We start from the raw sequence: 13,056 nt of genomic DNA on the forward strand, positions 1-13,056 counted from the left end.
TACACATTGGTATGTTATGCTGTAGTAACTCTTACTAAGGTGCTTGTTGCAGTCACACACTGGTATGTTATGCTGCAGTTATAGTTAGAAGAGTGCTTGTTACAATCGCATATTAGTATGGTATAAAGTAGTAACTATTACAATTTGTCACTTACCTAACTATTGTTGAGATACAGAAATATTCGGTTACGTGTTACCCTAATTCGTCAGTTGTGTAGTGGCAGATTTTAAATACATTAGCGTTATTAATGCTAGTCTGATTGAGACTGTTGTAGATTTAGTTTCGTTAAACCTAATAAACACTGTACAAAGATGTGGCCGTGACCTGAAGCTAAAGAACTGTACAAAATTATTGTGAATCGTACTTATCACGGTAAATGGAATAGCGCGTTTTTTGAGTTATAACCAAGTTTAAAAGTTGGAGAAAAAAAAAAGATATAATTAAATCGGTTTTTCGAGTTACCACAAGTAGCAAAAGTAGTATAATGTTGTATTTTACTGTGAACTGCTAACCGTCCAATTGAACGCTTATAACATAACATTATGTTAAAGTACATTCACAAGTTCTAAACTAACCATGTAACTTAAAGACATGGTGTTTTTAAAAGTGCAATCACAGATCCATTAAAATGCTAGTCAAAATACACAATATTTTTATTCAATAATTACAAAATAAGAAACAACATAAAACACATTCTGAGTTGTCGCACGGAATGTTCAGCAAATTCTATTAAAAGTCATTTCTTAAAATGGCTTCAAAGGTTCGTGCCGTTATAAAACAGGCCTGTGATTGGAATACCACCAACAAAGCCGCAAACACATGGAAGCATAATTCACACTCAAAAACATACAACAGTCCTCACAAAGTAATTTAGCCTACATTTATATAGTGAACAGCCTCCAACATAATCAATACCCAGTCCTCTCATTGAAACTATCACCATTAGAGTGTGGTGTTTGTATCGACTCTTTTATTGTAATTTCTTAACATTTCAAGTTACAAAGAAGTTTATCTCCGTTTCAGAAGTATATAATATCTTAAACCAGTTAGTGTCCTTAACGATACTAAACTTATTATCTGTAATTATAACAGTTATAGATCCTCATACTTCTAAGTAAATAGGAACCTATTTTAACCCTATTATCCATAATTTCAACTCATCTTCTAACGTTATGGATGTTCATATTGCAAGACATCACTAAATTATGAGGACTCAGAACCATTACAAATATCATTTACTAAGCTTTAATTTTCGAAAACTGCCATGTCGACACGACTGACTTTCATCTGTCACACAAATTGCTATTATATAGAACTCTAACCATTCCCCACACTTTAGTCCGTTTCTCTACTGAAAAAATAATTAATACTTATATGATTTTCTATCATTCGTTCAGTATTTGTTAGGATCAAACATTACCAGCTTCAGAGTATTTTTGACATTATCTTGTTTTATTAATATTACTTTAATTTATATTAATACCCGTTATTTATTTAACATATTATTTCTAAGGGTGATTAAAGATACCGGTATCCATTTGTCATCTTTTACTTAACATTTTTTTCTTTAAATCACAAATACACATCATAATAAACGATTTAGTAAATATCTTTGTTGGTTAAAATTATAATTACTGATAGACATACATTGTTGAATCCTTAATGTTTCTCGCTAATATCTTAATTGACAAACTATACTTAATGTTTCTCGTTAATATCTTAATTGACAAACTATACTTAATGTTTCTCGCTAATATCTTAACTGACAAACTATACTTAATGTTTCTCGCTAATATCTTAATTGACAAACTACACCATAAATCATTTACTTAACGTTTTCGAATACTGATTATCTCTTCATAATAAATTATTTACTCAGTACTTTGTTTAAAATCATTACTGAGCCACACACACACTATCATAAATCACTTACCATTTTCTTGTTTAAATTCTGATGCCACACCATGATAAATCTTTCACTATTTTTTTATTTATCACCGACAAGAATTCTCTCTATTTTTCTGTTATTCGTATCTTAATTCAGTTTTATAATCCTAAAACCATTAAACAAAGTTTACGCTATTTTACATAATTTATTCAACCTTTCAACAACTACAACATTAACTTTCTCCTGTCATTTAAAGGAAATGAATAAAACAAAATGCGAGAAAACTTTTCCCTATTTGATATTGACATACAGTCTTTTAATCACATGTAATTACCTGTCATAACTTAGAACGGAAAAAAATGCTTCGTTATGGAAAAGACAAGTCACTAATCTTACGAACGCTGGCTACACAAATACACATGTAACGATTATGCTATAGTTTTTAAGGTTTAGGTCTTAACCAGTGCACTTGCATACCTTTTAGGCAGCATGTTGCTTGAGAAGAAAATTCTATTTTAATCACACATTAATTTATTATTTTGATTTTCCAAATCACTTCTAAGTACAAACCTTAAGTCTTGGCTTCAGATCTAAACATGTTGTTTCCCTTAGAGATGAAATACAAATCTGATATGTATAGTTGGTTTGGAGGTTAGAGTAGAAGTTTGTTCCTTGAAACATAACAAGTCTACACGAAGTTGTACAGACAATGGAAATCTTATCTTAAGCCTTTAAATGTATCATGGTCTAAAATAGGAACTTTAGCAATGAACGAACAGAAACTTCGCTTTTAAACAAAAATATTCTTTCCTTTCTCTCATGTATACCGACATCAAGTCAAGGGCCAAAAAAGATCCAATTCACAAAGGATCGGATCCAGAATATGGATGGTGTGTTTCTCAGAACTCCAAGTAAGTTCTTTGATTTCAGTTAAATCAGCTTTTCTCATTGAAAGCTGGAATACAACTGTTTGACAACAACAATAGCTTATATTACTACACATGTCGAACATACATTACTCAATATTCGAGAAAAATAACTGGAAGGAAATTGCTCACCTAAAGCAAAACAATTGTGTATTTTAGGCTGAAATGTGCGGGTCGCTTTAAACGCGTAGGTAAACTAAGTAGAACGTTTAAGGCCACTATGTTATTTATTGGTTACGATTTCTTAATTTCCCTTAGGATCACCGAATCAATCAGTGAATCATCTCCAGGGCCCATGGTCTCAACGGGGGCCCATTGATAATCTTATTCTTGTAAAATTACATGAGATTTAGGGCCCACAAAAATTATTAGCCCCTGGGCCCAAACAACCTTAAATTCGCCACTGGGATTAATACGAGTACGTAACCATATTTGGCTACACTATTTTGATCATTAATAGTTACAGATTATTTGATTACTGTTACAGTAATTACTTTAATAGGTGATTAGACTTAAGCCAATGTTCCTCAATTAAAAATCATTGTCTAAATAGTTGAGGATAAAAACCTTTCTTAAGTATCTAATAATTATAATAAAACGCTATTCAAACAACTTGTTGTCACTACCTTGATATCCGCAGGCAGATGAAATCTAGAAATTCGAAATAGGTTCTACCTTCTCCCACGTAAAAGTTTAGGGTGATATGGGCGGCAATAAGTCCAAGGCAGGGGAGAATAACTTCGTTTGTCCTGACCTCTTTTTCACTTGTATGCCTCCTACCACCAGAGTTTAGAGTCATTAGTCATTAACCCTTGTCAACTGGAGACCGGGAGAAGGGAAGAAGGTGAAACGTTTTATTTTGTAATGTTATAATAAAGAAATACTGAACGAATTATTTCTGAAATACATTTATTACCCTATAAAAGCGGGAATTTGTTGTAAACTTCTAACACAGAACAAATATAATAAATCATTCAAATGTTTCATATAAATTACGGAGCGATAGTAGTTTTCGACTGATACGATCTTTCAAACTGTCCAAACAACAGTTAACTATATCGTTTAGTGTTTCACTTAGGGGCGAAAATTAGTGCTTTTGATGCAGTGAAAACCGAGTTGTAAGCCTAATCTTAGTACTAGCCCAAATGTCTTAAAATCGCTAAACTTCGCGAGATAATTTTGAGTTTGCGACTAAAAAGAACGTTAACAGCGAGGGTATCCAACTGGGAAAGCGATGGATTATAATATTTGTAAGTAAAGTATACATAATTAACTATACTTATTACTAGGTTGAAGTTTAGTTTTGATATAAAATGGGTAGCTTTCTCTGGACGCACATTAATATTATTCATTACTTAAATTCTTTCAAGTCGTCGTGTTCGAAGTTTTGAAGGAAAAATTATTTTTATGATAATCGATGTGTGAACTAAGTCTGAATTTATCAGATGTATAACTACTAATTTATCAGATGTATAACTACTAATTTTATAATGGAATCGGCTTTAACATAAAAATAAATGCTGTAGAAACAACTTAAGGTTAATGTAGCTGACTGTTTTTTTTATTTATCCTGGTAAGGTTATTTCTTATGGCTGAACTTACTACTTTTTATTTAGTTTAACGGATTTTGTTTTCGTTTCTGGTCACTTTTGACATTTGACCACACGGGGTTACTAATAACTGACTAATGAAGGAGAATATGACGAAGTCTTAAAAATATACTTCGATACTTTGTTCAGTGAAACTTCGTCTACTGATGGCCGTTGTCATGGTGAAAAACGTGCAGCCGCTGCTGCAACCAGACAGCCTCGCTTGACCGCATCTCGCACGGCCTTACGTGTCCTGCCTGACTTAAGGTATTTCAATATGCGTGATAGGTTTACATACGGAATCAGCTAAAGCTTCAGAGTTAGAATAATTTGACCGAAACGCAGCTGTGCTCGTCTCAGGGTAATAAAAGGTCAGAGAAGTTGTGCTAGCGTACAGTTTTAGTATACTATAAAAACAACGCGGCAACAAAATATTTTAAAGTAGCCGTCAAGTATTTTTAAATGCCCGTCCGATAAATACAATCAAAGATACCCTAGCGTCAAGAAGTTGCCCTAGATACATTTTTTTAAAGTAGCTTCAGGGTCGTTAGATTAAGAGCTGGAGGCAAAGTTTAGCCTCATATCCTCAACAACAATTTAGATTACTTAACTACCATTAATAACAATATATAAAGATTACGGAACAACCTTTACCTTATTGTTATACTGCTCTCTTTAGAGACGCATTTCTGAAGCACTTTTGGAAAACAGAGAATAAGATAGGTTATATATATATATATCTAGATTAGGTTAAACGAGTGGAATAAATCTTTTTTGATTTCTTACATAGCTTAACTTTAAAGCGTTTTGATTTCTTTTTATCTCATCCAAACAGCGCACTCTGGGGAGAAGGAAACTTGAAGTATAATCTGTTCTCATTCCTACCGTGTGTCAATGATTAAGACCGGTTTCAGAGAATTTCATCTCTCATCAGCAACCGTGAACAAGGACAAAGTAAAGAACAAACCCAGACCCCTCAGAGTCGTGAATGGCAGTTGATGTGTTTGGTGTTTGTAATTCCCTTTACTCAATACAAGTCAGTGCAGTCGCCGAGGGGAAGATGGTATCTTTGTTTTCCGAGAAAGATGTTTAAAGATAGAAAATAAAATTTAAAAAAAAATTCTCTTCATTTCAAAATCTTGCTATCCCCCTTTCTACGTCAAGTAAACTGCGTTAATGTAAATATCAGAACACTACATAAGACGTTCTTCATGTAAAAAAAGGTGAACAATTTTGCTAATAATAAAAAGACTACGGTGTAGGTATTTTTGTAGAATAATACGGAATAACGTATCACGGACGTAAATGTTATCGGTTCTTTAAGTAACAATGTTAGTATAACTTAATTTTCTGGGTAAAGGTTTGTTTGTTTTGAATTTCGCGCAAAGCTGCACGAGGGCTATCTACGCTAGCCGTCTCTAATTTGCCAGTGTAAGACTAGAAGAAAGGCAACTAACTAGTCATCACCACCCACCGTCAACTTTTGGGCTACTCTTTTACCAATGAACAGCGGGATTGAAAGGGCGATCATGTTTGGTGTGACAGAGATTCTAACCCGCAACCCTCATATTGCGAGTGCCTTAAACACCTGGCCATGTCGGGCCTCTGAGTAAAGGACATTACAAACATTATACACGGAAGAGGGAAATTAATTAGCAGGATTATATATATATAAACATAGTTCACGTGGCTAAAATATGTTGAACTAGTTTGTATTACCCCACTAAGTTTTGTTACTCTTGTACATAGATGGAAACAAGCCAGTAAGATAGTAGGTTTCCCAAGTATTAGACATAATGAAATTAATACTAACCTTCAGTAAAGTAAGAAAAGCTATCACAAAACATTATCTCCTATGAAAACAACATTCACGTGTATTAAAATATAATTTAGAGGCAGACATGACTCTTATATAAAAAGTCATGAAAATAAGAACATGTCCACACTGCGTTGAGAAAGGAGCAGCGTTAACCCTAGATGAGGTTTGTATTAAAAGTTTGTATTAAAAGCTGGCGTACTGTTAGACCAATGTTTCTGTGCAGATATTCTCTGTACTTCGTATATTCGAACAGTATTAAATATCACATCACGACAGTTGTCACAGAAAGAGATTGTCCCTACAGTCTTCAAAGAAGGCATTTTATTTTTATTTTAGGGTTGTGATGTTAGACTGACACATGGTCAGCAAAGGGGCGGCTGGGCGGACTGAAGTGGACTAGGGGAGAGGAAATAGGTCTCAACCCCAAAAGGGCATTAGGAACTACACACCAATCTGAAAAGAGGATCACTTTTTCCTGTGGCAAGTTGTCTCTATAAACATTGGCCTAAATACACTACCACTAGCAACTGTGTCTACGAAGATTCCAGTCTGTTCTTCTGACCTTGGTCCAACGTCTTATTATTCTCGGTAACAGGAGCTTTTACCGATAAAGTGTTTGCATTCCAAACGCCTATTCTGGCGTTTCTTGTCTCTCGGGTTTAGGTTTCCGTATTTCATCACGAAAAGGACAATCGGCAATCAGGTGCTCCTCGGACTTGCAGTGGTGACATTTCTTAGGTTGAGGTCCAAGAGTGCATTTCGCTGCAACATGATTGGCTAACTCTCCACAATTGTAGCACCTAGTGTTAAAAACATGCATTAACAACGTAGACACTTAACAAAATGGAATAGTTCAAAATAAGCAGGGAATAATCCACACACACGCACACATATTCATATATTTTCATAAATATATAAGCATTGAAAAATACGCTTTACGGCCGTGTTTATTTAATTATATCAAATTGAAGAGATCGTTGCTTCGTTAAAACATCAATTTACATGTATTTGCCATGTTCCCCTTTGAATGTGTGTGAATAATGGGGAACTGAAATGACTGCCTGTTTCTAGCTGCTGCTTGAGCAAATAGCACGTGAATAAGTATGAAGTTGTATTCTACAGACTTAACCTTGATCCACCGTCGAACTCAAGTACAACTTGAAAGTAAGTGCAAAAGCGTTTTTAGCTGAAAAGTAATGTACAACCTCGAGAAAGTAAATTATACGATTAAATCTGTTTTGACAAAGGTATGACAAGCTTAATGATTGAAACAGTTAAATATACGAGGTCAGAAGGTTAGAGTCAACATGAATCTGTTACAGTATATGGTATAACTACGCATCAACATGCATCTCTTACAGGACTTGTTATAATTACGCATCAGCGTGTATCTCTTACTGGACATGTTATAATTACGTATCAATATGCATCTCTTACAGAACACGTTATAATTACGCATCAACATGCATCTATTACAGGACATGTTATAATTACGCATCAACATGCATCTCTTACAGGACATGTTACAATTACGTATCAACATGCATCTCTTACAGGACATGTTATAATTACGTATCAACATGCATCTCTTACAGGACATGTTATAATTACGTATCAACATGAATCTCTCACAGGACATGTTATAATTACGTATCAACATGCATCTCTTACAGGTCATGTTATAATTACGTATCAACATGAATCTCTCACAGGACATGTTATAATTACGTGTCAAATTTCTTTTTATCCGCAGGAAGCAGCAGATAAGACAGTTAAGGTTTTAACTAATTACAAAATTAAATTATTTAATATTATCACACGGAAAGGTTAGAAAATAACCAACTAGAATTTAATTTCAAAACACGTTTCAGAAACTGTTCATTCACGGTTGATACATTACTCAAAATGCCACACGCGATGGCCTCATAGACGATATAAAAAATAATTTAGAAATCTAGAAAATTGAACTTCTGCACGACAATTCTGTTTGATAAACTTTTAGCTCGTAACCTGTTCCCCTAATAGTTTGGTTTCTTCGACTTATAACGCTAAAATTGTTAGTTCGATCTCGCAGTGTGTACAGCGTAAATAGCACATTATGTAATTTTTATGCTAAAACAAACAAAACGACTCTAATATAGAAAATATATCACTTAGACAACGTTTTTTGATGTCTAAACAGTCAACTGTTATACAAAAAATGTGATTATAATAACAAACCCATTTATCATTTTATCAGAAGAAACTCAAAGATGATTAACAAACAATTTTTTTGTTCATTTTCATACAGATTTTTCATATTATTTCGCAAAATATACTGGTAATGCTGATTTGGCGCTTATCACTGATATAGTACCATTCATGATATAATCTTGTCGAAACGTTACGCACTTAAAAAAATTTCCTGTTACCCATTCAAGCACTCTATAAACTTTTATTTTATGAAAAGTGGGTTCCCCGTCATCAAATGTAACTTAATGGTTCTGTTTAGTGTTGTGAACCACTTAATGAAGATAGGAATATAGTAATCTATCGTGTTTTGATAGAGCACTTAATGGATCTGTTTAGTGTTGTGAACCATTTAATGAAGATAGGAATATAGTAATCTATCGTGTTTTGATAGAGCACTTCTTGGTTCTGTTTAGTGTTGTGAACCACTTAATGAAGCTTGGAATATAGTAATCTATCGTGTTTTGATAGAGAACTTCTTGGTTCTGTTTAGTGTTGTGAACCATTTAATGAAGATAGGAATATAGTAATCTATCGCGTTTTGATAGAGAACTTCTTGGTTCTGTTTAGTGTTGTGAACCATTTAATGAAGCTTGGAATATAGTAATCTATCGTGTTTTGATAGAGAACTTCTTGGTTCTGTTTAGTGTTGTGAACCACTTAATGAAGCTTGGAATATAGTAATCTATCGTGTTTTGATAGAGACTTCTTGGTTCTGTTTAGTGTTGTGAACCACTTAATGAAGATAGGAATATAGTAATCTATCGTGTTTTGATAGAGAACTTCTTGGTTCTGTTTAGTGTTGTGAACCACTTAATGAAGCTTGGAATATAGTAATCTATCGTGTTTTGATAGAGAACTTCTTGGTTCTGTTTAGTGTTGTGAACCACTTAATGAAGCTTGGAATATAGTAATCTATCGTGTTTTGATAGAGAACTTCTTGGTTCTGTTTAGTGTTGTGAACCACTTAATGAAGCTAAGAATATAGTAATCTATCGTGTTTTGATAGAACACTTCTTAGGTGTGTTTAGTGTTGTGAACCACTTAATGAAGCTAGGAATATAGTAATCTACCGTGTTTTGATAGAGCACTTCTTGGTTCTGTTTAGTATTGTGAACCACTTAACGAAGCTAAGAATATAGTAATCTACCGTGTTTTGATAGAACACTTCTTGGGTCTGTTTAGTGTTGTGAACCACTTAATGAAGCTAGGAATATAGTAATCTATCGTGTTTTGATAGAGCACTTCTTGGTTCTTTTTAGTGTTGTAATCATTTAACGAAGATCAGAAGTAAGCCTTGCATATGGGAGCACATTATAGTAATATGACAATAAATTGACGAACAACGATTTATAAGCATAATAAAGTAATGCTACTTTGGGGAACATACTACACGTTTTGACAGATCAAATTTCTGTCGAAACATGTCACTATACCGTACTCTACCTAATCTTTCTGAAACGTTTCTTTGACATGGGTCGGCGGTGTGACCCTCTGCAGTCTTCTCCACTTGGACCCGTCACAATAGTCGCCTCCAAGCCTTTCTCCGACACCTTACACTCAAATTCCACCTCCTCTCCGTCCCCTAGGCTTCGAAACCCAGGCATTTGAATCACCGACTAGGGAAATGAGAAAAAAATATTTGAGACGGAAATTTAGTCTAAACGTTTCGCAGAGTTAAAAATATGAATTAAATTTTCTACTCTTCTTATCGTAATGTTTATTAAACAAATCCGTATGTCTAAGTAATAATAATGAGTTTTTATAAGCTTAATAAAGTGGCATATATTTGGATGTAACATGTTTCAACAGAACATTGGTATGAAGAATACAGAAATGTGTAACATGTTACCTAAAAATAAATCACTCCATAATGTTTATAAGTCGTTGTTTCAAACTTACCATTATATTAGTATAACGTCCTTCATTACTCACGTAGTTTGGCACGTTTTAATAACATTAGTTTGATAATCCACCGTGTAGAAGAATACATAAAACAAATAGCAAAATTCCAACTTTTATAACTGTTTATAAAAGTTTATAACAGTAATAAAGACAATTATTAGACTCACTATTCTACAGCACTTTTTTTTTCTATAGCCGTGACCTTAATTAGCTAACTTTTGACTGGCAAATTAGATAATTATCACACTAGATGTCGCAAACACTTAAGAAATTCACAAATCACTTGAACTATAAACTAGAACGACCTATTCGTATGTTTCCATTCCAGGATGGCACCATATATCTTATGTTATATGACTGTACAGACAAGCTCTTCACTGTACAAAGTGTTTGCGTTAAATCATGAGAGGATTCTGTAATATTTATTGTATTTTACAAGAGGAATAAGCTTTTACAGCAAGGATGTTCTCACGTATTCACTAAGAGTTGTGCGGTTTCAGCATATACAATAACCTACGATTAGAAACTTGTTCCATGAAGTTCCAATAACTTGTTTTAATCATTCAGAAATTATAATCTGGTCATAAAGAACGTTTATAAACATTTTTCTACCCCCTTTAAATTGGAGTGTTTTTCCATATAATTTTTTATACGCTGGCATTTAAGGACAAAATGTATTTTATGAAAGAGTAAGTAGATTACGGAATAAATACAAATATGAATTAGCAGTTAAATCCAACAAAGAACGTTTGTTCAGTCGATTTGTGTAGCAGTTGCCGTCACTAAGCTATCGATCCCACAATTCCTACGTGCTGCAGAATTAAGGCGCGAGATTTATGAGCGGAGGAGGAGCACACTGCGAACTCCACCTTTAAAGGCGAATTTCCAGTTTCCATAGCAACTACAAATGGAAACCTTCTTGCGTTGTTGACAGAGCTTGACAAGTGAAGCTACGCTTGAAGGTTTTTTTCTCTATACGCTTTCAATTCGGTAATAAATAGAGGGAGCCATTTTGAGACAGAAAAACGGTTAGAACCCAGAATGTTTGAAGCCACCACAAATGTTAATAAATTGATAACATTTGGAATATTAAACACATTGTAGATTAAATGGTTTAGGAAAGCATACTTAACAGATAAATACGCTACAACTGATCCATTAATGTGAAAAACACAAAGACAGATGGTAATGACATGTACACAATAAGAATGAACAGAGCTTCTTTAGAATCGACTAACATGTTGAGAGGAGCTAGCTTACATATACGCTTTATATATCGTCCCCATGTATTTGAATGTAAATATACTTCAATAAGAGCCCGTGAAAGAATTATATGTACACACACACACGCGCGCATGTCGAACCTGTTAGGCTAATAATTTTTAATAAGAGTTTCGGTAACGTTCATTGCATCAGATTGTAGCTAGATATGAGGAATAGCGAAACCTCCTTCTCCGAAATATGAAATTTTAAAGGGTTTTATGACGTAAAACAAAAATTTCGTGCACAGAGGATAGTCACGTGTATAGCACACTGTAGAAAGCTGACAAAGGAAGCGGCAGTTTCTTCGTCGAGGAAACTATGAGGACGGAGCTAGTGGGTGGGAGAAGCACTTCAGTTTCACTGAACAAGAATTAATATTGGAGCTGATAGGAATACAGATCACAAGACAAACCCCAATATTACATGGACTCATGGTACTGTAATGTAGATCAAGACAGGCCGCAACGTTACATGGGCTCATAATGTTGTAATACAGATCAAAACAGACCACAATATTACATGGGCTCATAATGTTGCAATATAGATCAAGACAGACCACAATATCACATGAGCTCATAATATTGTAATGTAGATCAAGACAGACCACAATATTACATGTGCTCATGATATTATAATGGGAATCAAGATAGGTCACTATATTACATGGATTCACGATATTGTAATGTAGATCAAGGCAGGCCTCAATCTACAAGGGATCAAGCCTCAATATTACATGGGCTTATGTTATTCTAATGTAGATCAAAATAGGACAAAATATTATATGTGCTCACAATATTGTAATGTATATCAAGACAGACCACAATATTACGTGGGCTCACAATATTGTAATGTATATCAAGACAGACCACAATATTACGTGGGCTCACGATATTGTAGTAATATTTTGAAAGGCACTGCTCACTGTGACATGGATGTTCAGTCAAAACCCATTTTTTTAACTATTTGTGAAGTCTAGTCAAACGTTATTAACATTTTGCGTGTGCTAATTCTGAATACGTTATAACAGGAGCAATGATACAAAGTATATAAATACATGTTATCAGCTTGTCCACCAGAACACCAACCTGCACTGGCAAGTGTATAAGAGACCGATTTGAATGCAAGATGACATAACTTAACATTCAACATTTTTGTTCGAGTGGGTTGCATACTGATCTAACACTAAACGCAGAAGACAAGTAAATGATAGCGCCACCTAGACGCACGCAATATTTATGGTGGGAGAAAGTTTGATGATATAAATTAATACATTCTTTGCGGTAATGAAGACTTCGTGTATACGATTTAAATGTCTCCTTCCCCTCTAAAGTAATGTAATAGTTGTGACAGAGAGATTCAATTTTTTTAAAAAATAAATCAAAGCTGAAAAAGTAGCAGATTTATAATTAATTATATCGTGGTGGTGTCTGGTTTGC

At 34.1% G+C, this 13,056-nt stretch overlaps 1 protein-coding gene across 1 annotated transcript in view; it reads right to left on the bottom strand.

Moving 5' to 3' along the window:
* Positions 1-630: 630 nt before the first annotated feature.
* Positions 631-13,056, bottom strand: part of LOC143250741 (protein lin-28 homolog) — a 35,989-nt gene continuing 23,563 nt past the window's right edge. Inside the window, exons 3-4 of the mRNA XM_076501690.1 lie at positions 9,899-10,071; positions 631-7,023 (exon numbers count right to left, since the gene is read on the bottom strand). Coding sequence (XP_076357805.1) covers positions 6,855-7,023; positions 9,899-10,071 — 342 coding nt within the window. The 3' untranslated portion in view covers positions 631-6,854. The remainder of the gene's footprint in view (positions 7,024-9,898; positions 10,072-13,056) is intronic.

The sequence above is a fragment of the Tachypleus tridentatus genome, chromosome 5, assembly GCF_004210375.1.
Source record: "Tachypleus tridentatus isolate NWPU-2018 chromosome 5, ASM421037v1, whole genome shotgun sequence".
Classification (NCBI taxonomy): domain Eukaryota; kingdom Metazoa; phylum Arthropoda; class Merostomata; order Xiphosura; family Limulidae; genus Tachypleus; species Tachypleus tridentatus.